This window comes from Falco cherrug, chromosome 13, assembly GCF_023634085.1.
Source record: "Falco cherrug isolate bFalChe1 chromosome 13, bFalChe1.pri, whole genome shotgun sequence".
Classification (NCBI taxonomy): Eukaryota; Metazoa; Chordata; class Aves; order Falconiformes; family Falconidae; genus Falco; species Falco cherrug.
The window spans coordinates 29,558,841-29,585,433 of record NC_073709.1 but is presented as its reverse complement, the minus strand read 5'-3'; the positions used below and the strand labels follow the sequence as shown (position 1 = coordinate 29,585,433).

The 26,593-nt window shown below is 37.5% G+C and overlaps 1 protein-coding gene across 3 annotated transcripts in view; it reads left to right on the top strand.

Moving 5' to 3' along the window:
* Nucleotides 1-26,151, top strand: part of LIN9 (lin-9 DREAM MuvB core complex component) — a 39,995-nt gene extending 13,844 nt beyond the window's left edge. For 2 of the 3 annotated variants that reach the window (XM_055725998.1, XM_014281610.3), the window contains exons 4-15: nt 532-636; nt 2,558-2,691; nt 6,711-6,836; nt 11,585-11,742; nt 12,868-13,001; nt 13,998-14,117; nt 14,291-14,392; nt 19,080-19,160; nt 22,561-22,686; nt 23,050-23,232; nt 23,343-23,440; nt 24,747-26,151. In XM_055725998.1, coding sequence (XP_055581973.1) covers nt 532-636; nt 2,558-2,691; nt 6,711-6,836; nt 11,585-11,742; nt 12,868-13,001; nt 13,998-14,117; nt 14,291-14,392; nt 19,080-19,160; nt 22,561-22,686; nt 23,050-23,232; nt 23,343-23,440; nt 24,747-24,852 — 1,473 coding nt within the window. In that variant the 3' untranslated portion in view covers nt 24,853-26,151. The remainder of the gene's footprint in view (nt 1-531; nt 637-2,557; nt 2,692-6,710; nt 6,837-11,584; nt 11,743-12,867; nt 13,002-13,997; nt 14,118-14,290; nt 14,393-19,079; nt 19,161-22,560; nt 22,687-23,049; nt 23,233-23,342; nt 23,441-24,746) is intronic. The other variant, XM_055725999.1, reaches the window with a different exon arrangement.
* The last annotated feature ends 442 nt before the right edge of the window (nt 26,152-26,593 follow it).

Here is a 26,593-nt window from a genome sequence, read left to right as displayed (position 1 = left end):
CAGTGTAGGCACTTTCAGTAAGTTAACAAAACAACAAACCCCCAACACTTTATTAGACTCATAAGAAATCCTTGCAAAAAATTATATCCAGCTAATATTTTTACTGATAACATACCAAAATAAATGCACTGTTTGAATAAACTTTTTTTTTGGCCCACAATTCAGAGCAAACCATGTAGCAGATATGCTTATAACCAAAGCAAGCTTAGATACACAAGTGTTTAGACACCTAACTCCTCTGGAAACAAGTGGGAGTAAGGATCTAAATACTTCTGTGGAACTGGGCCAGCAGTATAGTAATGGGTTATAGTTAGCACTGGAAAGCCTGGAATCTTAAATTCCTTATTCTCTTCTCTCAGCCCTTAGATCTCTAACTGCTAGGAGGCACTACTTATTGTGCACCATGTGCCTTAAACCCAATAGGTGGCAAGAGAAAAGGCATTCCATTTCTCTCACTGTGAATTCTGTGCATGAACAGAGAAATCAGATTATTTTTTTCTTGTAATTCATTCTTAATTTTGATACATGCAGCCCTTCAGAAATTCAAAACGGAGTCGACTCTTCTGTGAAGATGACGACAGACAAATAAACACAAGGTCACCCAAAAGAAATCAGAAGGTTGCGATGGTTCCACAGGTACCTACATGTATGCAGATATTTTTACCAAAAAGGGGAACAAGCCTATCTGTGTTAGCTGGAAATGAGAATACATTTGCTTTTCAAGTTGCATTATCAGTTTCTGAATATTCTTGTGAGGAAAGCTGTTGCTAGGAGTAAGCCACAATTCAAAACAGATTTATTTTTCTTCCTCACAACTGGGTTCCTCAGTTTGTTTACGGGAGTACCTGTTCTTTTTGATCCTGGACATAAGCATACAGAGTAGAAAGGATTCCAGACTAATTGCCCATCTTGCTTCTGCAAACAATCATATCCTGTAGTCTGCATAAATTTATTCAGCTTCAGTTAAAAACTGGCTAGGTTTCTTGCACTGACTGCATCATTTAGAAGGCTGCTATAGAACTTAATGTATTCCAACAGTTAGGAACTTGCTCTAGATGCGTAACCTAAATGTATTCATGGGCATCTATACCTTCTTGATCCTGTAATGATAATGTCCTGCAATTCAAACAGCTTGTTTTTCTACTCCTCCACTTGACTGTCTACTCCTTGATAGAGTATGAAAGAGCAGCTGTAATTCCTCTTGGCTTTTATTTGCTGTTAGACAGGGAAATATCTCTTAGTCTCAAAGAGCTGGCTCTCTAGTACCTTTGTCATCCAAAGCACTTCTCTCTACCATCACCTTGTGAGCCTGAATTTGCCACACTGAAAAAGTACTATTTGAATACTGGTCTTACTTGCCTTCTAAACTGTATTGTGCAGTGTCAGATGGGGAGGACTTAGCAGTTGCCATTTTGCTGGGTCCGTTTTGTGGGAGATGAGGACCATGACATTTCTCTGTATTCATTACCATGATTTCTTAACAGTAGAAAGGCCTGTATAGTGTTCTAAAGCCTGGCTGGTTTGTGCTCATGTCTGGTTCAGGAGGTCTGGTGATTGTTAGATAAACATTTGTGAGGGACTGCGGCTGCCCTAGCTGACAGTTCTTGCTGTCCTGCTTCGCTTCCTGGAGTTCCAGTGGGAGGAAGGGGACCTGTATCTAGACAGTAGTGGTTAAGCACAGCAGGAGCCAGCAAGGTGCCTACCTTACGCTTTATCCTATTACCGCTGATACTAAAGGTCAAAGTACTTTTGAGTGGGTGGGGAAGGATAACACCTGATTATGGGATGGAGACCCAGTTAGACTAATATTCTCAAAAAGCTGGATTTTTTTGCAAATAAGGTTTTCTTTCTGTCTGTTAAGACAGCCATCTCTGGAACAAAATTACAGAATTATTTCTCTATGGTCTTAATTAAACACAGGTCTATGTATTATGCATGCAATCCAAGACAGTATCTTTTCTGCAATTTATAAAATACTTTCAAATGTAGTTAAAACTTGATGGCTTATGTCTATGCTAGTTTTTCTTGCAGTTTTCTAAAAAGCAGGTGCTCTGCTCAAAGCTCTGGCTATATTACATTCCTGTGCTAGCTTCATCCTCCGTTTAAGAAGAGTTAGCAGGAGTAGAAGCACTAGTGCAAATGAGGCGGTTGGTGTTGCTGGCATCTGAGTTGCAACATCATGTATGTTCACTGGAAACCATGTTCAGTAGTGCCTCAAACTTTTGAAGTCTGTGTGTACTTTAGCGCCATGCTATTGTTACCAATAATGTAGCTTCAGTGTTGGAAAACGTTTCTGTTAGAAAAGCTTTGTATGGAGATATTTTGTTGTATTGACCCAGCTAAAGTTTGCCATCCGTTCTGTTTGATTGCATTGCTGATATAATGCAGTAAGGATTATTACGGATCTGCAACAAAGAAATTGTCATGAAACAGTATGTGTGATTAAAATGTAACAATTATTAATGTGTAATATTTTATCAAGAAAATCTAGTTTAATTTTTTGAATATTGAATAATGTTAGACTGTGTTTAACTGTTTCCTTCCTTTTACCACATAGAAGTTTAATACAACAATGCCAACACCAGACAAGAAAGCATCGCAGAAGATTGGTTTACGGCTTCGTAACCTGCTCAAACTTCCCAAAGCTCACAAGTGGTGCATATACGAGTGGTTCTATTCAAATATAGATAAGTATGTTTGGTTTATATAGTTATCTCTTATTAGTATAGAAACAAGTCATTTTCTGAAACTGAGCTGCAAATTTCCATATATTTGTTAGATACTCCAAAGTTTATTCTTAAATTATCAGCTATTGAAAATTATGTTGTTGTTTTGTTGGGTTTGAGGGGTTTTTTCTTTTTTCAAAATGAGCAACCTACTTGGGTAGTTCCTTGGGTAGTCTTCTATGGAAAGCCTTTCTTCATGGAAATAATTTTTTTTTATCACCTCTGCCTCTGCCAGACATAAGATTTTATTCATAATGTTTTTAGCATGTTACGCATGAAGTTATCAGAACACTTAAACTTGTTTGAAACCTTGGATCAGTGTTACATATGGGGAATGGGAAGGAGACTGCTCCTTTATAAGGTGCTGCTTCCCTGAAAGATGTAAATCTAGATTTTGGCTGTGTCTTTCCTATCATCCTGTTTTTATTGTGACCACTAACAGAACTCCACGTTGTGACTCTTCAGCTGTTGTCTTGATATCTGTCCTCCTTGGATCTCCCAATCTATCTCTTAGGCAGTTTCTGCAATTTGTCCCTCGGAGTCTTTGGCCCTTGTTCTCTTAATGCCACTAGCAAGGTGATGTGAATTGTTTAAAAGAACCATTTTAATTTAGTCCCTCATAATGGAAGACTAAAAATTCTAAAATGTAAAAATCATTATTGATAAATGGAATCTGAAAATCTACACTGGTTGACTAATAGATGAAACACTATTACTTAATGTTCTGAAGAATGGCTTCAGAGTTAACAAGCATTATTTTCCAGAATTTATTCGTAACAAAGTCATTACTTTTTTTCCTTCCCGTTTTAATCACGATTCCTGTGGCTGTTTTCCTTAACTGAGAAGGCAGTCATAGCAACAGAAAAACATTTTAGGATATGTTCATCACAAATAGAAAAATTACATGTCCATTTTAGTTTTAAATTCATCATCTGTAGGATTTCATTCCTTTGAAAGAAGTAGTCTTTAAATCCTTTTTTTTTTTCCTTATTTGGGAAAAACAAACAAACAAATCCCCAACAAAGAACCCAAACCTTACTTATTTCTAGTAGTAATTTTAAAATGTGACATTTATAATTATGATTTTTACTACAGTCCAGGAACTTTTAGTTTATTCTCAATAATTGTCTATGGAACTTTAGGTCTATCAGTAGACTAGAATTTGAGTTTAGCAAGTAATTCTGAAAAACTCTTTGATAGTTATCAGTGTGTGCTTACGTGGTGGGTTGACCCTGGCTGGATGGCAAATGTCCGCCAAAGCTGCTCTGTCACTGCCCTCCTCAGCTGGACAGGGGAGAAAAAAACATAACTTAAGTCTCATGGGTCAATATAAGGTTAGGAAGAAATCACTCGCCAGTTACCATCACGAGCAAAACAGACTCACCTTGGGGGAAATTAGTTTAGTTTATTACCAATCAAATCAGAGAAGGGTAATGAGAAATAAAACCAAATCTTAAACCACCTTCCTCCGACCTCTCCCTTCTTCCCAGGCTTAACTTTACTCCCAAATTCCTTCCCTCCGGCCCGCCAGCGGTGCAGGGGATGGGGAATGGAGGTTGCAGTCAGTTCATCACACTTCATCTCTGCCAATCCTTCCTCCTCATGCTTTGCCCCTGCTCCAGCGTGTGGTCCCTCCCACATGACAGTCCTTCATGAACTGCTGCAGTTTCAGTGCCTTCCACAGCTGACACTCCTTCAGGAACAGACTGCTCCAGCATGGTCCCTTGTGGGGTCACAAGCCCTGCCAGCAAACCTGCTCCAGCCTGGGCTCCTCTCCATGAGGCCACAGGTCCTGCCAGGAGCCTGCTCCAGCATGGGCTGCCCACGGGTCACAGCCTCCTTCAGGCACCCACCTGCTCCAGTGTGGGGTCCTCCATGGGCTGCAGGTGGGGATCTGCTCCACCGTTACTAACCCTGGGCTGCCAGGAAATCTCTGCTCCGGCACCTGGAGCACCTCCTCCCCCTCCTGCACTGACCTTGGGGTCTGCAGGGTTGTTGCTCTCACGTATTCTCACTCCTCTCTGCAGCTGCAGTTGCTGTGCACAGGGTTTTTTTCCTGGTTTAAATACATTATCCCAGAGGTGCCACCACCATCACTGGTGGGCTTGGCCTTGGCCAGCAGCGGGGTCCGTCTTGGAGCCAGCTCTGTCAGACATGGGGGAAGCTTCTAGCAGCTTCTCACAGAAGCCACCCCTGTAGCCCTCCTGTTACCAAAACCTTGCCATGCAAACCAAATACAGCTTGTCATGCTAGTAAGGTATGATGATGTTAAGATACTATAACATAGTTTACTAAGAAGCTATGTATCTTTGGAAGAAAATCCTTGATGTATGTTGTTTTGAGTGATATGATGTAGACTTAATGAGAAACTTGAAAAGGTTTCAAGTATAGAGCTGTCAACTGACAAAATATGGCTCACTGTACGAGTCTCAAAATACTTTAATCGAATTGTCTCATCTAAAATTGAAGTCATTGATTTAAATGCCGTGTCTACTGTAAGTTTTTGAAATATTTTAATCTCTACAACTATCATCTGTGGTTATTAGATTATTGAAGCTGATTCTCTGTTGTGCTGCAGAGGACCATTTTCTGTAAAATCCCATTGACTTCTGACACCCAGAGACTTCTAAAGAGCTACTTACTAACACAGTGATCACAGGCCCTCAGAACCAGATGCAGCTGTAGCTTGCCTACACCGTTTCCCAGAGCTTCCAATCTTGTGGATGCTGTGAGTTTATAGTTTGCCTGCTTAGGGATGAGTGATAGTAAAAACAATCAAATACAGATTCTCTTTCTCCAAAAATAACAAAACGGTTGTTCTTTACACAGGTATCTTAAGTTGGTGACAGTAAATCTGGATAAAATAAAACTCTTTTATGTGCTTCCTTGTCCATTTCCTGAGCCTCATTGATCATTCTTTGTGGCTTCCTTTTCACTTCATGGCATAACTGCAGATCTTTCTACTGCAAAAATATTCTGTTCCATTCTTGCCCAAGTCTCCTTATCTCCATGCACCTTTCCTCTCTCCCAACACCCCATACACTCGCCTGAGAGCAGTCTTGCTTCCAAGGTCCTCTTTATTCTGTGCTTGGAGCTATTCCCCCTCTAAACCTCAGCACCCTGCAGAGAGTGGAGAAGAGTGGCTTTATCTAGGATGCAGTTATTCTTTTGTTCTCACCAGGTGAGATCTATTTCAGTTGCACATAGTCTTTAATGATTAACCTGCTATTAGATGGGTATATCCATTACGGCTCCCTTGTCTCTTTAGCCGAAGAAGGATGTGGTGCTACAAAGTAAAAGGCAGTCATAAAACATACAGATACAGACAGGTCGTAGCATCAAAGAGAAATTCATAAGTTGTGTAGGTAGTTTTCTGAACTGTCACTTTTATAGTACTGATTCTCTGCTTCGTCATGGAGTCATGGTATGATACAATAAAAGTCTCACCTGTATAGCTGTGGAGAATGACATGTTGGCTCAATTTTGTGTATTTTGGAACCCTCTGTTGAGAATCTGGGTTATAACTGAATGAATTTATGAAAAATGTACTGTCTGTCTATTTCTCAGTATCACATTGTCCCTTCCTTTATTCTCAATACCTCGCCATATCTTTATGGTTTACTTCAGCATGTTGCAGTATCCTCATGATACTGCATTGGCTTTGCTGAAGTTTCATTTGGTGCTTTTATATACATTACAAAAGAGGATGAATAGATAGTTTCTCTGTATTAACAAGAGAGAGGGACATTTTTAAACATCACTGATAGTAAGGCTCAAGTAGAACAATAGTCTGGAAACTTTCTGTCTTTGTTTTCAGTTTAATTTATTTCAGATTATATTTTTCCTTTGAATAGGAGTGTCGTCTTTATATGACTAATTTACACTTTTTGTTTTCAATGTATTTCATGTGATGGATGTTTTTTGGAATCTCATGACAAAAGTTTACTAAGTGTAGTTAACAGAGGACCAATTATGTTTCAACAGGCCACTATTTGAAGGAGATAATGACTTCTGTGTATGCCTGAAAGAATCTTTTCCAAATTTGAAAACGAGAAAATTGACAAGAGTAGAGTGGGGGAAAATCAGGCGATTAATGGGAAAACCACGGAGGTAATTCTTTGTTTTCTTTCTATCTTTTCAACTAATAACTGCGTCTAGATTTGATGTTACCAGAACTGTTCCTTCCAAAACAATTTTGCATGCCAGTAGTAAAGCAAAGTAATAGCTGACAGTAGAAAAGTATTTTATTGAAAAGGTGTTCCCTGAGCACACACCCCACTCCCTGACACACCCTGTTCATTATATGATATATCCAGTCCGTGTAGTTCTCATAAGCCTATATTTGAAATGTTCTCTTCCCACTCTAGATGACTGAGTGTCCAAGCCAGAATATGTTGACATTATTGCATCTTCTACGCTGTATTTCTTCCTGGTATGGAAGACAGGCTAATTTTTTGCCTTTTTTTTTTTTTTCCTGGCTGTAACTAGCTCTTCATGGGGAAAACAAGTGCACATTTTCATCTCATTTATTTTATTTTTTTTTAAACTGTGTTAGAGAACCTCAGCTTTTCCTGGCTTGGATTCCAAAATAGAGGAGAAAGTCACCCATAAAATACTGTACGTTGTAGAGAAGAAGCCAGAATTTAACGAAGGGCATAGTTTTTTCTCTAATGTAGAATTCTTAATTCTTAAACCCACTGATTCATTTCAGCCTTTTTACACAACCAATACAATTTAGCTTAGAGAAGAGGAGGCTCAGGGAGGATCTCATCTCTGTGTGTAGATATCTGAAGGGAAGCTATAGAGAAGACAAGGCCAGACTTTTTTTAGTATTGTCTGGAGATAAGACAAGAGGCAGTGGGGAGAAGCTGAAACACAGGAGGTTCAGTCTCAACATAAGGAAACACTTTTTACTGTGAGGGTGACTGAGAGGTGGTAGAATATCCGTCTTTAATGATACTCAAAGGCCATCCTGGGTCCTGGTCCTGGGCAGCCTCCTGTAGGTGACTCTGCTGGAGGTGTTGGAGCAGGTGACCTCCAGAGGTCCCTCCCAAACTCAGCCATCCTCTTATTATGTGAGACCGGGAGAAAAAGGTATAAGCAGTGTTGCAGAAATAAAAGCCTGGTTTATTTCTGAAAATACAAACACTAAAGCACCGAATCCATTTCATAGATCGCTGTACTGAGTCAGATTATATTTTGTCTGATGGAGGCTATTTCATCTCCTATAAACAACTTTATATAACTAACAAATACCAGTCAAGGGAAGGCGGAAGAGCCAGCTTAAAAATAGTTCCTTTTGGAAAGGTGTTCATGAGCTTAACTGATATAGCTTTTCGTTCCTCTATCATCATGCTTCCTACTGAGAGGGAAATGGTGTATTTGGAGGTTAAATCATCACTTATTCATTTGACTTTTGCCAAAAGTGGGTACTGCTATAAAAGATCAGCTTGCCTTACTCAGCAGTCTGTTGAACCACTGATAAAATTTCCTTCTCTTATTTTTTGGGGGGGGAGATGGGGGAGGGAGTGTTTTTGGGTTTGGTTTGGGTTTTTTTGTTAAGCTATTATATAGTTAGCTTTTTAAAAAGAGAGGCTCGTGCCTAGGGAACCACAGGTCTAAATGGGCAGGAAGTTGTTTTATCTGAAGTACAAGTATTTGACTGGATATAGAGTCTCATTTTGTTTACTAACCCAAATTTCATGAGTTCTTGCTTTCTATCAACATAAAATAAGCATTCCTGCTTACTTATAATTTCTTTAATGTTTTTTAAAAAGACATTTATTAGCAGTCTTTTTCAAGATTCCAGAGCGGTCTTTGGCCTTAGTTCAGAAAAATTTTGAATTATTCTAAATAATTTGAATGCTTTTTCAAGAGAATTTTCATCTACCTCTGGAGCAAAGTTTTTTTATGTTACTATTCTGTTAGAAATTTCTTCTGTCGTCCTCATATGTGAGCTAGATACTATGTCAATACTGATATCTTCCCATGAAGGAAGAAAAAAAAATAAGACATTTTGCATCCACAGTGTTGATGGCAAAGAATAATAGTGTCTCTGTGTGATAGCTGTGCACGTGGTTGTCTTTTTTTAAATTTTGTTTTAAATATATTGTAATATTTTCTTATGTCTGCTGCTACTTTAAATGTCCTATCACACCATCAACAGTGTGGTTGATTGGCACAACAGTATTCTTCATGGGAACCTGCAAAGCTTGTAAGATTCCAGTAGACTGTGGGGAAAGATATGCTCCAAGAAAAGGAAGAGGTAATAGTTAGTCTTATGTACTCTGTATAAACTTAACTGGGGTTGTGAAATAGGAATGGATATGAATTAAGCTCAGATATGCTTGTCCTACCACTATATGATGGTGATGATTCCTCTGTTAGTTCAAATTCTCATGACTGAGGTAGAAACTGAGAACAATGTTCAACCTCTTAAGAAGTCTCTACAGAAAACTAATGAGGTTGCAATGTGATCTGTACAATAGTTTTAATCTTCATTTTTTCATAGGAATGGCATGAAGATGGGACAACCTTTATTAAATACATTTGGGGGACATGGGGTTGGAGATGTCCTTTAACAGAAGCCAAAAACATGTTGCAAATACTTTCTACATCCATGACCTACAGCATTCGGAACAGAGACTTTTTAAGAACATCTGAGCTAGCAGTAAAACAGTAGTTGCTGTTGTAGGGACCTTCCAAGGTCAGTGATTAGTATATCAGCATTTGAATTTGTATTTCTAAGAGTATGGGTCAAAGAGCATCAGGCAATATCTGATGTTCCTGATGCAAGACCCTGGACATGATTAGAAGGACTAATATTAACTTTTTTTTTTTTGTCTTGCTGTGATTAGTCACTCTGTTCTCCTCAATGATACTGAAAACCTCTGACCTGCATTTTGCTACTTCATATTCACAGCCTATGGCAAGCATTATTTCACACTTGTTCCTCCCCAGTAGTAAATACAAAGCAAACCACATCTTTAAATGAGAGTATTCAAATAAGCTTTGCATGTCTCCCAACCACCATCACTCTTACTCTGCCATATCCCTTTCCAGATATTTTGAATTCCTAATGAGGATCATTAGGCAATACACAGTTCCAGGTAACCACATTCTGGTCTTCAGTAGCGAACTGAGTGAGGAGTGGGACATGCACCTACAGTTGCTCCATCTACAACACAGTTCCTAGACTGTACAAAGACTAGTGACAACTTTGGGTGGTAGTGATCGGAAAACCTAGGAAAGGAACCTTCAGTGCAGTGCATTACTACACATACCTGACAGAGGTGCATCACAGCTTCAGTTCATTCCTGGTCATTCCTTTTTTTTTTTTTTTTTTTCCTTTATTCCTATTTTTTTCTTCTTTAATGTCTTGCTCAGGACTAAGATCTCATTGTGTTAATACTGTAGACACTGGACAAAACAGATGGTCTATGCCCCATGTAACTTAGAAACCATGTATAAGGTAAAAGGCAAATGATGTATGTATGAAAGAAAGTGATCTCAGCATCCATCCTGGCAGCTTAGATCTTAGGATCTTCTCAGGCACACTGCAAGGAAGAGAAATTTTGGAGAATAGTGAAATGGCTTGTGGAACTCTCTGAGTGGTACAGAGAAGAAAACATAAGAATGTTTATTGTGGCATATAAGAAGAGATTAGTAGAAGCAGACTGGGAAATAGGAGCTGTCTGCTCAGTACTGAGTGAAAGATAAATAACTGAGGAAGACCTTGAAGGGATTTAAACCAGAAAATAATTTGCAGTGTAGAAGAGGGAACCAGCGCAGGACTTGCCAGTGTCTTCTAAAATAACCTCGTAAAATAGGACTTTTTATTGATCAGTAATCAATATATAACTATGAGTTCCACAGAATTTGTTTAAATTGCATTTGACTGCATGAAGCAATTAACAAAGGTAGTAAATCATTTGATAAATAACTGCTTCTGCAATTAATTAATTCTGCTACAGTAGCATCTGTACTCCTTTTTTAAATTTCTTTCATTGACACAAGAATGATAAAACTTTTTTTTTAATAACTAATGAGAGATAAGATCAAGTCCTTAATGTCTTTATGCTTTCAGCATCTCTCTCATGCAGCATGCCTATTCAGTAGGTTAAAAGTGAAAAAGAATAAAACCAAGTAAGGACCTTGGGAGTAAGTCTTTCATCTTTTAGATTATATTTTAAGACCTCCCCAAAATGGGGGATGCTATAGAGATTATCTGATTTTACACAATAACCCAAGTTTAAACAAATTTGTACTTTTACTATGATTGATCTCTAGACAATTCATCTGCATAATAGAGATTTTGTGGCTGAGTTGTACTCTGCACAGATGCAAAGATATGAGACAGAGAAGTGCCCTTTTATGTTCTGAGTCTGGTGCTCTTTCACACTAAGTTTGTTTAATTGAGCTAATGAGCACATGTGGAAGGGACGTACTACGTATCATTAAGTGATGGCAGTCAGGGACCTCACAGTAAGTCCTTACATGCATTGAACTGGTATTCAGAGTAGGCTGGATGTGGGACTGCTTTAGCTTTGTTGTGACACCAGGTGGATCCCTATAAGCAGAAAAAGTCACAAAAAGTTGTGCTCTTCTGATATGCTAATGCAACAACTAGCATTCCTGACTAGTATTTTTAAATAAACTGTTATTTTAGGAGCAATAATTCTGGAGAGTAAGACTCTCTAAATCCATTCAACAGAATCCTTTTGTCTTGAACACTTCACCCCACGTTTTTTCATTGTCCCTCACTGATTTGTAAACTATGCCTGTTTATTTGATGTCTCTTCACATATGTATGTTTTCAGTGCTGAATTTAAGTAAAATTTTACCTAATTGTATCATAGGTGTTCCTCTGCATTCTTTGAGGAAGAGAGATCAGCATTAAAACAGAAACGGCAGAAAATAAGACTTTTGCAGCAGCGGAAAGTTGCAGATATTTCACAGTTCAAAGATCTTCCAGAAGAAATTCCATTACCGCTTGTAATAGGAACAAAAGTTACAGGTAATTCCTTAAAAACAAAGAAAGAAAAAAACAGCCAAGTGTTTTGCAAAGATTTTAGTAAATCGTAATATACTTGGTGCACATAGTTAAATTTAAAACATTAAAAAATGTATTTTTTTTGTTAGCTCACTGAGAAGGTGCTTGTGAGGATTAGCTAGTATTTTTAAAACAGTGATACAGTTTTGAGGTACAAACTTGGTATGATTCATTATTTCTGCTGTTCAGATTGTAGGATTTTTAAAATGTTTTTTTTATGTCTAGTATATCTGACAAATCTTAGAGAGAGAGATGCTTAAATGCAGAGAGCTGAGTGCTGTCTAACAGTTTAAAATCTAACCTAATATAAAACTTGTCCTTTGTTTTTCCATAAATACATCAGTTTTGAAACAGACACACGATTGATATTGCAGTGTAGTTGGACATATATACTAAACATGACATTGCCTGCTGAAAAAATTTACACATAACTGAGGAAGGAATATTGTTAAAAACATTCCACAAGTTTTGTCTGATTTTATAAAAACTTTAAACCTCCATCCTGTCTGTTTGTGATCCAGATGCTTTTCACTTAAGCATGGTATCTCCCACTAAAGCCGCTACCGTTCATTGCTTTTTGCATTCTTCAGCAACAGTGCCCTTAATTCTTGCTGAAGAGCAGGCATGCACAACACTGCTTCTCCTCACTCTCCTAGAGCTGTATCCTTGAGCTGCATTCCTCATTGTCTTTTGCTAAATATGCAGTCATCAGTGGAAGTGATCAAAGAGAAATGGTATGCAAAATCATCTGGAAATTGACTTTTGCCTGCAAAATCTGTCTATCAGAAGGTATTGGGTATTAAATAGTGTTTTACTTAGACATAAGTGTAGTGCTAAGAATTAGGTTTGGGAAATACTTGACTTGCAAAGATAAATTTGACAAAAATTTGGGTGGTGTTTCTATTGTATACAATTCTTTTCCTGGTTTTACTTCCCCCCCCCCCCCCTTTAATCTGTGGGTTTAAAACGTACATATAAAGGGTTACTTGCAAAAGGTGTATTAAGTTTATTTTTCTCAATAGTATTAGAACATTATAATGTTTGGTTTGTTCTTTTTTTTTTTCTTTCTTTCTTTTATTTTTTTTTAAGCACGTTTGCGAGGTGTCCATGATGGACTGTTCACTGGACAGATAGATGCTGTAGATACTCTCAATGCTACATACAGAGTGACTTTTGACAGGGCAGGTCTTGGAACACACACAGTCCCAGATTATGAAGTTCTTGTAAGTATTAATGACACAATCTTAAAATAGCTGTAATGAAAAACAAAATGAAATTAAAAAATCTACAATTGTATGCTTTAATCAAAAATAAATCAATTCAAAATATTACATGCAGGTAGTATTGTCATAGATTAGAAACAAGCATAACAGATGCATGGGAAATTCTGGGGGAATGAGCTTCTACTGTTTATGTTTTTATAGAACGGGATAACCCTTTATGATACAAACATAATGGCTCGGGCTAGAATAATTTACTAGACCTACTATTACAGGTTATTATAATAGTCTGAGTTTAGTATGAAGAAATATAATGAGTAGCGTAAGATCCAAAAAAAATTCTGCTATGGGATCCTGCCAGGATTTGCAGAAAATGTTAAAGAAAACCTGGCCCTTTGTAACTTCCCAAAATCTGGAAAGGCCTGTGGTAGTTGCCAGCAAGTATGATGAGTTGATTGAACCTGGTTTTTAAGCTTCTTATGGTAATGAAGCTACCTGTGGGGGTGTTGCTCTGGTCAAACAATTTGGGAGTATTTCCTAGCTCATAGGCTCTTATACCAATTAATGAGCTCCCAGAATTGTTCCTGCCCAACAGTCTGACCTAGACTGCAAGCTTTTCAGAGGACCTCACGTTCTTTTGTATCTTGTGTAGTGTTGAATCTACCAAGGGCCCATAATTTGTCTAGTCTCTCTCATAATCTGATCTTGGAGCCCCGCTGAACTCCAGTTATTTGTCTGCAATTTGTCAATAGAATTTTTGGAAATATTCTTGCAGGTTTTATCGGATATGATGCCATAACACTTTGAAAACTCCAGCAATAGAATATGGTTTTGAAGTTCCTGCTAACCCAAAAGCAAAATGTCAGTCTTTTAATGTTCTTGGGTTGGGGCATGGATGGGTATGGCTAGTCCAGATTCCAGAAATAAATTAAGTATTCCAAAAGGTGTTTAAAATTAATCTGACAACTGAAGTATATCCTTCCTGTTCCTGTCTTACAGAGCAATGAACCTCATGAAACCATGCCAATTGCTGCCTTTGGACAGAAACAACGGCCTTCAAGGTTCTTTATGACCCCTCCCCGATTGCATTATACACCTTCACTCCAGTCTCCAATTACAGTAAGTTACTTTTTTCACGTAGTATTAATCATTGAAATATTTTCTGATACATGTTGAAGCTGTTACCTTAAACATTTTTTGAGATTAATTTTATGAGGTTATTCAACAAGACAAAAATTCTAGCAAATCCCTCTAAAAATAAGCTACTAAATTAAGTGTTCTTTCTTGTATAGGACAGTGATCCTTTATTAGGACAATCTTCGTGGAAAAACAAAATTTCAGGCACAGATAGCGAAACATTAGGAGGCTTTCCAGTAGAATTCCTCATTCAAGTGGTAAGTGTTAACTGCAGCTCTTAACTTTGTTGTGTGTTGTCCTTTTGTGCTTATTCTTCTAATTCTTCTGCAGTGAAATGGCCTTCTGTTGATTTATGACAGATATGGTGATATTCAAAATAACTTTTGAAAATATGTTAAAAATATTTGGGTTTATTGCCCCACCCCAATCCTTCTTAATTTTCTCACTTGTTCATAAGTTTTGAAATATGCTGCTCTTGAGACCGCAGGGGGAACTTATGTTTCCAGAAGTCTGTCTTTATTTTTCCCAGCTCTACCAGATGGTCTAAAAAAAGATATTGTTTCTACCTGTAAACTTTGTACTGTGTTAAGGCTTTTTTTATTTTATTTAAAATATACTTGCATTACACAGAGAACATTTGCCTATGTGCATTATCATATATTGTATTTTATGTTCTGTAATGACCTACCCTCTTGGAGAAGAAAAGAAGCACTCTTTTTCCCTGAAAGCAAACATAGAGGTTATAAATAAGAAAACTATTTTTGACTATATCTTTATGAAATAATTCCTCAGTTCCTAAGTGATTTTTGTCCACCAGTTCAGAAGAGCACAGACAAGTAATGTGAGGAAGCTGAGATTCATTGAATATCAAAACTCATCAAAGCATGCTACTTTTCAGGATGATGGAAGAACATAATTGCTCACGTTGGCTTAGCTTGAGATCTGTGATTGAATTCTTTAACAATGAAAGCTATTTTGAACATGCTAAAGGAAGTTGGAATGGTCAGAGTTTAACATACGAAGAACCAGGAAATAATATTGCTAAAAGTTTCTCAACTTTCAGAGTGTATGTAATTGATCAAAAGAATCAAATTGTGTCTGTAGCTCGCATGAGACACTAATATTTTGGCCGTTCAACGTATATTAATGTTATTGGACAGAATGATCTATTCAGGTTTTTAGAGGAAACTTAGTGCATGAAGCTGATTTTGAAAAAAGTGGCTTGGCATCTAGCTTAGCTAAGAAAAATTAAAACAAATGCAGTTGCCATAAGATTAATTATGTTAAAAAATTAAATACACAAAAGATACAGTTTAGCAGCATAACCAAAACTGGTATCTGCAGCTATCCTACTTGAGTCGCTAAGCATGATCGCTGAGGTGTATACGCTAAGGTGTATTGAGATTTACAACTGTTTAGTGCGTCAAGTTGATCAGTTTATGATATTTCTTCCGTATTTTAAATCTGAAAATGTGTGATTTCTTAGTCAGGTTTCATGGTATATTACTAGTTATAAGGAAATCTGAGTTTTAAAAGTATAGGCCTCTTGTTTGTATTACAAATGGTGGCGTTTTACAAAGATAGCGCACTAATAGGTATTTTTAATCATAGAACCATAGAATGGGTTGGGTTGGAAGGGACCTTAAAGATCATCTAGTTCCAACCCTGCTGCCATGGGCAGGGACACCTTCCACTAGACCAGGTTGCTCCCAGCCCCGTCCAGCCTGGCCTTGAACACCCCCAGGGATGGGGCACCCACAGCTGCTCTGGGCAGCCTGTTACAGCACCCCACCACCCTCACAGTGAAGGATTTCTTCCTAACAGCTCATCTAAAAATACTCTCTTTCAGTTTAAAACCACTATCCCCTGTCATGTCACTACATGCCCTTGAAGGGCATTTTTGCTTGAAGGTTTTTGAAATATTTTGAACAAAATCAAGCCACAGATTTTTGGCATTTGTTTACATGAGCAACTTAATACTTTATCCAGCTTTTTGCTAAAGAATCATGAGGCTTAAAAAAAAACATTTATAGAGGGACTGTGCTTTATTTTTAAGCCTAGCATCTTAAGCATTTTAAGCATCAAGTTTTTTATTGGAAGTTTAAGGATGGTACTGAAATATTTGGTGTTGTGAAATACACGTGAGTGGTGAATACTGATTATTGATTGCACTGCATTCACCAGTCCGGATGTATTTTTATGTTAAAGGTGACTGTTAAAGATGTTGTAGCCTTTGTTATACACTGGTACAGTAAAAATGTCAAAGCCCTCATTGTGATTTAATGGTGATTCAGGAAGTAAATGGTCAGAAAATGTTTGATTCAGAAAAAACTTTCTGGAGAGCTATTGCCTGGCGATACAAACAATTTAATGGGAAAACTTTATTTTGGACAAAACGGGGAAAATGCAACACACCTTGAATAAGATTTCAACCCATCCCCTTAGTTCTCTTTTTATGGGGTTTGAAATTAATTTGGAACAAAAGAAAGTGTAGCCAAAATCACATGCAGGCACTGACAAATAAATGTTAGGGATATTCTCTTTATGTATAATTTGCAGTTGTAAGTAACTTTGGGACTTTGGGAAAATCAGCAATTGGATGCTGGATTTTTGACTGTTTCCTGCTTATGAAAATTCTGAAAATGTTCCATAGTAAGTTATTGCACACTTTAGTTTGAACTGCTTGTGTTCTTCTAAATAGCCTTTTGACTGAAAAAAATGAAATCTGAAGTATGAATCTAAACATACTGGTTGGGTTGTTCCTTCGTGTCTTTTAATGTGGAAATGCATTGTAATAAAAGTTCATTTCCAGTTTAGTGAGAACTATAAATTATAACAGTAAACAGGATGAGTTGTGCTGAAAATAGAACTGTTAGGCAAGAATTTCTCAAGGAAAATAAGGTTGAACTGAGTGGAAGCATTTGCTGATGATACTGGCAAATGAAAATGGGAAACTATTTAACAAAATGTACCAATGAGAGAAAGCTGGTAGATACCACAGATACAGTGGAAGGTCAGAGTTTTGTGTAGAAAGAATCAGATTATCTTGATCACTGGGGTATGTCTGGGAATAGAGTGACTATAATACAAAATCCAAGCTCATGGAAAATGTGGGCCCTGTAGCCTGGAGTATGTCTGGACATCAAAGTAGATGTTAAGCACCAAATAGCTTGCAAGTTCTGGGAACAAATAATATATTCTACATTAAGCAGGGGACTCACCACCTTCATGAGGGAGAAGGACTTAGACCTGTTAGGCAGCTGCTGCATGGCGATGACAGCAGAGCCTGACGAGTAACTTTTTGGCAGCAAGGGCAGATGGTGCACAATGCTTTCCTTTCTCCCAGGTGTGTTTTTGCCAGCATGAGCATTCGTGTGAGGTGGTAGAAACTAGATCAGAGAGAAAATCCAGCCCACAAGTAACAGTTTTAAAACTTTTTTTTCTTGCCTTTTCTGAATTCATTGTTTTGTTGTTATCGGTTCCCGGATTGGTTCTTCACATAGCTGCAAAAATGCAAGTGCTGGCTCAGCACAAGCATCAGGGGGACGGCGTAAGGACAGAAATGAGCAGCTGCAATTGGAATAGTGATAACCTTCCAATTATCGCCTCTGAGAGTCTGACCATGGCTTGCCATCCAGTCCTAAGATGCATCTGGCCAAGTATGAGTGGTAGAAAGAGATGTATTGATGCCATTTTACAGGTTTAGTTACAGATCTGTTACTTGAAATACTGGTACAGGCTTCTTCCCATTGCTCACGTTCAGGAAAGATGATAGTGAATAGAAAAAAGACACACAAAGGGCCACAAAAGTTCAGGAGATGGAGAGCCTTTTATGGGAGAGGAGACTGGAAAGGCTTGGGTTTTGATTAGTCTGGTGAAGGAACAGTGGAGAAGAGATGTGTTTACCGTCTCTGAATAAACAGGGATAAATACAAAGAGGGAGAGGAGAGGCTGTATTTAACTGAAAAACGGCTTTGGCAGAACAGATTACTGTGAAGTGAACAAGAACTCGTTTAGCATGGAAATTCCAAGAATATTCATAATTAGCTGAAAGAGGTCCTGGAACAATTTTCCATTAGGACTTGTGAGGGCAAGAAACCTGGCTGTGTTAAGACTGAACTTGAAAATCAGTAAAGGGGACTATATATGAGCAGACATATGTTGAACTAGGAGTCCCTCTTCCTCCCAGTCCCACGTTCCACTCCTAGGATGCAGAGTTAACCCCCTTTGAAATGTGTCAAAGCTGAAATCTTGGTTCAGTTTACATGAGTAATAAAACTCTTGCTGTTTGTAGCGGAGCTAGGATTTCTCTCGGGGCCCTAGGCAGTATGAATGGTTTCAGGAGTGATGTGTGTGTTGAGAGCGCTCCCAGTGATTTCCGCTTCAGACTGCTAGTTCCCAAGGGCAGGAGAAACAGGGTATTCCCATGATGAAAGAGGGAAATGGAAAGCCCAGAGTTGTTCTGTATAAAATAGACCCAGGCTCTGTACCAGGTTTTACTGCAGGAGTGTACGCAGAGGGCTGGTGTCGGTCCAGAGCACAGCTGTAAACTGTGGGGGGGAAAAAGGTGTGGGTAAGGTGAGCGATAGGAACTGCAGCACATGGTGGTACCACCCTTTGCTTTCCTTCAGGCTGCATAAAAAGAAGATTCTTGATTCTTCAGCCTCTAGCTGGCCATAAATTATATTAGTCTTCCTACAGGGAATTTCAGCTGGTGGATTTTAGCATTCTCCAATCTAGGGTACTTGAAAATGCTTTAAGAATCTCTGGAAAATCCATCATTTAATTTTAATTAAATTTTTTTCTGCATCTTAACTTGAGGAACAACCGAGAAATGTATTTTAAAATGATGAAAGAAACACACATTTTATTATCTTGAATTTCTATAGCATTTCAAAACTGCTTAAGGACCTATTCATTCTAAAAATAGTTCCTTTGTTTTAGACCAGGTTATCGAAAATCCTTATGATCAAGAAGGAACACATCAAACAATTGAGAGAAATGAATACAGAAGCAGAAAAGCTGGTGAGAGTGTTCTCTTTTCAATTCTTAAAACAGGATATGCTTTAACAGCTAATGCAAGTAGACGTAATTAAAACTAGAGTCTAGATAAAATCTATATTTTATCACTTTCTATGATGTGAAATTTTTATTATTTTTTTTTTAAAGACAATCCAGAGAAGTCAGTTGTTTCAAATACGATTCTCCTTTGAAAGCATTATGCTTTGGAAACTGATTAATGTTAACATTGAGAGCATATGTCTGTTGACATGTAAAGTAAGGAAATACTATGTACTTGGAGAATCTCAGGTATAAGTTTATATGGTAAAATATTTATCATAATTTTATTTTGCAGATGGTAAGTACTTATTTAGCTTTCTGGCTAAAACAATAACTCATTTCAGAGATTTTCTATATAAAGCTCTGAGTGCCCTTGACCGGTATTTAAAATTACAATACCAGAGCAGCTACAGCATAATTAGCAGGAGCAGAATAGTTTTTCTTGCTAGGCTTTATCTAATCATCAGTCAGTAAATCAAAATGATAAGAATGCCTCTTTTACCACCCCTGTCTTTCAATCAACTTGAAAGTGGAAAGCTCTCAGTCTCAACCTTCTGCTAGCATCCATTCAGACAGTTGTCTCTACAACGTACAGACAGAAGCCTAAAGGTTTGTGGAGGGGAAGAGGAGTCCTTTTTATTTCTTGAAACCAGAAAGCTGGGCTTTTTTTAAATATTTGAATGTTGACGGATTTGATTTATTGTGGTGAGATTTCCCTCTTTGTCCCTTCAGTGATCATGTGCACATGTGTGTTCTGTTACTCTGCTTCCTGCTGCCCCATCCCTATGTTTCTGTAATTTTCTTCTATTGTGCTGCGATGCTGCTCTTCAAAACCTTGTTATCATTTCCATTACTAATTCTTCTTTTTCCTGCGCATGAAATGTTTTGTCTTTTAAATTTGCATATTAATAATTAAAATAGATGCAAGAAGAAGCAGGATTAAGACACACCATTGCAACCTGTAACTCTGATACTGAAAAATTAGGAATTCTTCCTAAAACAAACTAAAAAACATTTTGTTTTTACTGAGATATTAGTACTTTTGCATATATAAGGAAATCCATAGGAATGACATTAGCTTTCCTCTGACAAGAATCCAGATATTAACATGTCGCTCCGCTACTAAGTCATAAATTAACTGTATTGTTATTTTCCTTTATATTCTTATTCCACAAAATTGAAAGAGCGAAAAAGCAACAGGGAAGAAGGGGATCTAGAAATAAACGTTAAATTTGATATATTTTAGCTCAGTTGTAGCCTAGATAAGGACTTTGAGATACTTTCAGTTTCTTCCCTTGTGATGTTTCCTTTGCAAACCAGCAATCATAAAGCAACCTCTGTAACTATTCAAGGCTGTCCTGATAAAAATAGAGGATGTGATACCTTCCTATTGGGCCATATTCTTAGCCTGTCTTCTAATCCTCTTTGTCCCTTGGCAATCCCATCTCTGCTTGTGCTGCTGAGTATATGTTGTTTCTCCTTTAAAATGTGTTTTCTTTGAACAAGAATCTTTTTCCAGCACCAGCCCACTTGAACATCAGTAACACACCTGAACATGGAGAAAATTAAATCTTCTGAGTTCATTGAAGTATAGTTTCATTTTCAGACTCTAATAATAATTAATTCAATTGTGATTTGATAATTGTTAGAGTAACACCACTGTTTGGTTTAAACCAATCATTTTATGGTGACTTTTTAACGACTGATCCAATATAGAAATAAACAGAACTGACCAAAATCAGAACTGCTACTGAATGTAGTCCATTATTATCTGGCAATAATAATAAGCTTACCTGAGGCAGGGGATACCTTCAGAGGTGCTGTTAGTACACACAGCTGCACATTTTCTATTTCATTTTTCTGAAAGGACAGCTTATTAGTAGGTAAGCGTCTTGACATCACTATACTAGCTTGCTTGCAGGCTATAAACAAGCTACTGTGTACATAAAACAGTAAACACTTTTCTGATAGCCATTTGGATGAAAAAATCTAAACAAAAAGGATGGGTAGTTCATTTTTTCACTTAACCTGTGATAAAGACAAGGTAAAGGTGGTGCTGGTTGTTCCACAGAAGCATGTAGATGCCAGTGACAAAGATGTTACCTGATTCCATCTTCTGAAAGCCATTGTCTTTTGTCTGCCTGTTCAGCTGTTTGTCAGTGTTCCCAGATCTTGGATTGCTCCCTGATCAGAACCAGTGCTAGTGCTGAGAAAAATGTCTTTCATTGTCACTAGTATAGAATGCCCTTAGCCTGTCGTCTCTGATGGAGAATTCGCAATTGTCTGTGGCTTTCACAGCTAACCTGGAGTAGTACAGTCTGCTCTAGGGGGGCTGCTCACCGAAGAAGATCTGAAAGTTCCCATTTTTCCCTTATATTCCAGAGCTACAGGAAGTATGTCAAATTTATGCTGGTTTCCAGTTTGCTTTTAGGTGAATGTTGAAGTTACAGTGTTAGTTTAAAGCCCTATTAATCTGGTATTCAGGCTTGTAAATCCCTGGAGATCATTTCAGTGATTAAGTTTAATGGGGAGCTGAACTGAACTGATAACTGAAACTTTGCTTTTGAGTTTTTGACTTGGATCCTCCTGATGGAGGCTCTTGACTTTGCAGTTTGCTTTATCTCATGGTGTAAAACCTATAGCCACAGGTTTGATTGCACAAGGTACCTGTATCTCAGACTTGTGGCTGAGAAGCAGTGGAAATACATCCAGCTTATCTTGCAAGAGGCCATTTGTGGAGGAAATTTTATAATATATCGTAAATATCACACATTCTGAAAACAGTGTAAGAAAAAAGTACTCTATTGTGGCATTTATTTTTTGTGGAAAATTGTGCTTACCCAAAATACGTAAGGTACCATATGTAAGCTCTACTAACTTCCTTATTTGGCACAACTGTTAGCTGTAACAAAGGGTACGTAGCACTGAGTCATCCTCAGGTGACCACTAACTTACTAGGCAACTGCGCCTCCCATCCTGCAGCAGAGGTGGTTGTGGCCATATTGTCCTGTCCTGTTCTCCTTCTGACAGGGCAGGTTTCTGTTCATACAGTAGAGAGAAGCCCTAACCAACCCCTGCAGAAATCAGCAGGTCAGGCCACCGTCTTCTACTGTAGCATTTACCACCACAGGTATCATGGTGTTTTATAAAGAGAATAAAAGCATAGTAGTTACTACACAGTTGTCACTTGGAGTTTTAAATAGCGATACTTACATTTTAATATTCTGTATGTTAACATTTTTCTATAAAACATTGGGATTTCAAATCTCTCTGTTATTTTCAAGTGAAAATTCCTTTTGATGAGTTCAAGAGATATAAATGTACAGTATCGCATTAACTTTAATATGCTTTGTCTTTTCCACAGAAATCCTATTCTATGCCAATAGGCATCGAGTTTCAGAGGAGATACGCAACTATTGTGCTAGATCTAGAGCAACTAAACAAAGACTTAAATAAAGTTTTGCATAAAGTTCAACAGTATTGTTATGAGGTAAGGTTTTGCTGGAATCACTATGTACTTGTTGGGTTTGCTTAACCTAAGTACAAAAAAATAATTAGAATTTCCTGGGAATAGGGTGTAGGTGGGGGTCACTTTGAAATGAAACTAGTAGTAGCTGTCGGATTCCTTCTCTCTCTGCCTCAGCCTTTGTCTCTGTTTCTTTCACTGGAACGTAGACACTTCCGTTGATGCCAGTGGCCAGTTTTGAAATAGACATATGTGTTTGTAAAGGAAGAAAAAAACCTGTGTTACTACGTACCTGTGAACTCTCTTTGAAATAGTTTGTCATTTCACACGTACACCCAATGCAAAAGAGATCTTCATTCTTCATTTCTCTTCATTCTGTCTATGCAGCTTGCTCCTGACCAGGGCCTCCAGCCTGCTGACCAGCCAACAGACCTGAGGCGCAGGTGTGAAGAGGAGGCTCAGGAGATCGTCAGGCAAGCGAATTCCTCGACAACAGGACAGCTTTGTGTTGAGAGTGAAAATTTAACTGATCTTATCTCTAGACTTACAGCAATATTACTGCAAATTAAGGTAAAATACTTGCAAAAAAATAGTTTCTCCTGTAAAATGCATAGCATTAAAGCTCTGCCGGTTTCTTTGTGCCAAACTGTGAGAACACTTTTTGTTTTCTTCTCCTACAGTGTCTAGCAGAAGGAGGTGATCTGAATTCCTTTGAATTTAAATCACTAACAGATTCATTAAATGACATTAAGAATTCAATAGACTCCTCAAATATCAGGTATTACTTTTATGAATATTTAATTCTTAATTACACATTTTGTGCCAGCAAGCAATTCTTACTGTATTTTAAAGCTGAGCAATGATTATAATTAAGGGTTTTAATCTGGTAACTTTTACTTACAGGAATGGTCCTCTTTAAAAGAGAGCTTCTTAAAGGGAGTGAAACTAGCAGTTTTCTGTTTGAACTTATTAGTGAAGTAACCTGATTTTTTAAAAAAATGAAACAAAGTGCTAAACTGATGCAGCAACAACTAGACTTTCTTCCTCTTCAGTCATTTATGACAACTAATACATTATTTTAGAACGTTTTCAGACTTTGAAATCCCACTAATAATTTCTTTAAACCACAGAACAGTACAATTTCAGTATTCTTTTTACACAGTTACTCAACCTCTTGTCTGTAAATATCAAAAGTTGGCACATGAGACAATTATAGCTTCTGACCAGCTTCCATTAGCAATATTTTAAACTGAGGAACAGAAGAACAGCCATATTGTGCCAGGTCAAAGCCCATCTAGTCTAGATGGGCCATTTTTTAACAGTTGTCACAAGCAGGTGCCTGAGGAGGCATTATAAAAATAGCAAGAATTTGGTAATACTCATCTGGAGTACACTGCAGCCTCCAGCAATGTGTGACCAGGATTTATTTTTTTTTTATAATTATAATGCTGCTAAATTACATAATTTAGAAAATATACCTGAATGCTAAGTGTTTCCTTATATCCTCTGTACTTGTATTGCTACATAATAATGGGAGGCTGCACACATGAGTTTGTTTTTTGGTTTTGGTTTTTTTTTTTTTTTGCAAAGATAGTAGGATGGCCTTCTGATTTAAAAACTATTATTGAGAAATGCTGGTTTATAGCATTTTTCATTAGTAAAACGGAAAATAAACCCCGAATATTAGTGAAAATTCACGATAATCAACACTGCAAATTGCATGTTGGAGTGGATTCAGCTAAAGGCTGGTGTACATTGTTAAGAAGATGATGATGTTTCCATTTCACTGTACTTATTCAGGGCATTTTAGCATCTCTTCATAATATTTTAATTTCATTAACTCTGGTCATGTTAAAGTCTTCTTTAAAGTACCCGAGTCAGTAACTGCTGATTTCGTCCAGTGCTTGTGCAAATACTATTTTCACATTTGTCTCAATCAAGTTGCATTAGTATTACTACTTTCCAATTCCTCTGAATTTTTGTATCGGCTGTGTTCATACCTTGACTTTCACTGTAGAAATATTCGGACACAACTCTTCAATGTGAGGTTTAACGCTTTTTTTCTTCTTCTTTTCTTCCTGTAGTTGTTTTCAGAATAATGTTGAGATCCATGTTGCACATATTCAGAGTGGTCTGAGCCAGATGGGAAATTTACATGCTTTTGCAGCTAATAACACCAACAGAGACTGAAAACTTTCTTTCAAGTGTACAGCAAGTAGTTCTGGAAAATCCTCTTCCTTTATATAGGCTTCACCAAATATCCTAACTGCCAGAAGATAAGGGAAAAGAAAACCTCTCGGAAAGGACCCTTTGAAATATATTATATCTGCTTCTCAAGAAAACCAGCATTACTGGCCAGCGTTACATTAGATTTCTCCATTTGTTATTCACATACAGTAGTTTTGCTAACTGGTAATCTCATAGTGATTGCATTTATTATAATAAACTTGAAAACATACTTTCCTATAATTTGAAGTTAGTTTTTAAAATTTCAGATGAGTTCTGCACACCTCTTGCTGTTGGCTGTTTGGTATGTTAGAAGTGATGAAGAGGAAATGGCTCAAATGAGTAGCCACACGGCAGGTCTTTGTCATGTAAAGCTTGCCCCTGCCGAGGCACCGAGTCGCCTTTTCTGCCTTCGGGTGGCGCGGGGACAACGCAGGCTGAGTGTTCCTCATCTGGAGAAGCAGCAGCAGGGTATGGACAGAAGCTGTAAAGCTGAGGATGTTGGGCAGGTCCATCGATCAGTCAATGTCTTGTTGGAACTTTTAATTTATCATAACTTATAGAAGGACTATAATGAAGGAATATAAAAATGTAACTGGTAACTTTCTGGAAAAAGATTGGTTATGGTTTCTTCCCTTCAAACAGGGTGAAAGAGGCTTTAGTTGGTATTTTATGTAAACGACTGGTTAAACATACTGTTTTTCCAAATTTTTGTTTGTTTTGCACAACTTTTAAATTAGATTACTGGTTATCCAACAATACCCAACATATATAAATATGAAGATTTTTATAAGTAAAGATAACCAGTGAGATAAACTGCAAAAATGAAAAGTGACAACCTGCCTATGAGTACCTTTTGGAATGTTAATCTTGTAAAAAGTGTGTATTGGTTTGTTTAAATAGTCTTGTAAAGCTTCTGTGTAATGAATTGTTTCCAGATATGAATTTTCAGAGATAGCTGTAGAGATGTTTTTGATTCTTTTAGATGCCTCATTAAATGAGGTTTTTTATATGTTAATGTATAAAGGATATGTAAACAGGTTTATTTTCAATTTTAAAATTTTGTATAGTTTAAAGATGCTTCTGTATTCTGTGTTGGTATTGTGCCACTGCAAAACTTTAGTGCAGAGTTTATATTTAGCTAAACTTGTTCTGTTAATTAAGAGAAATGCATAAATCTTTTATTCTCAATGAAATTTGTAACTCTGAATAAATTGACCTATGAGAATTGATATATTTCACAGAAATGCAAACTCTTTTGCAGATGGTCTCAGGTCATTTTTTTTTTAACAACAGAAGTTAATTGCTGAAAATGAAACATTGTAAGGACAAGGTGAGTAGCTGTTTTAAAAGGTATTTTGAAACTTTGCAAGGGATATTAAAAATAATGCTGAATGCTAATTTTGCTGACTCACCTGTGGAAATTTACCTCTCATAGTGCAATAGAATCTTGTAGTGGCCTTTGCAATTGCTTTTGTGATTATGTTACCCGTTATTTTGTGGTGTTACCATCTGACAGCAGGAGGCTAACTTTGCCCTGTCGATAACAAGCATCCCAAACTGAGGGGGAGGGAAGCTGTAGGCACCAGCAGATACCACTACCATGGATGGTGCTCGGCAAAGAGGATTTGGAACCTGCTTTTCCTGACAAACTTATTTCTTGCGGGACACAGAATACATTGTTTCAACCACCACACTCCCATCT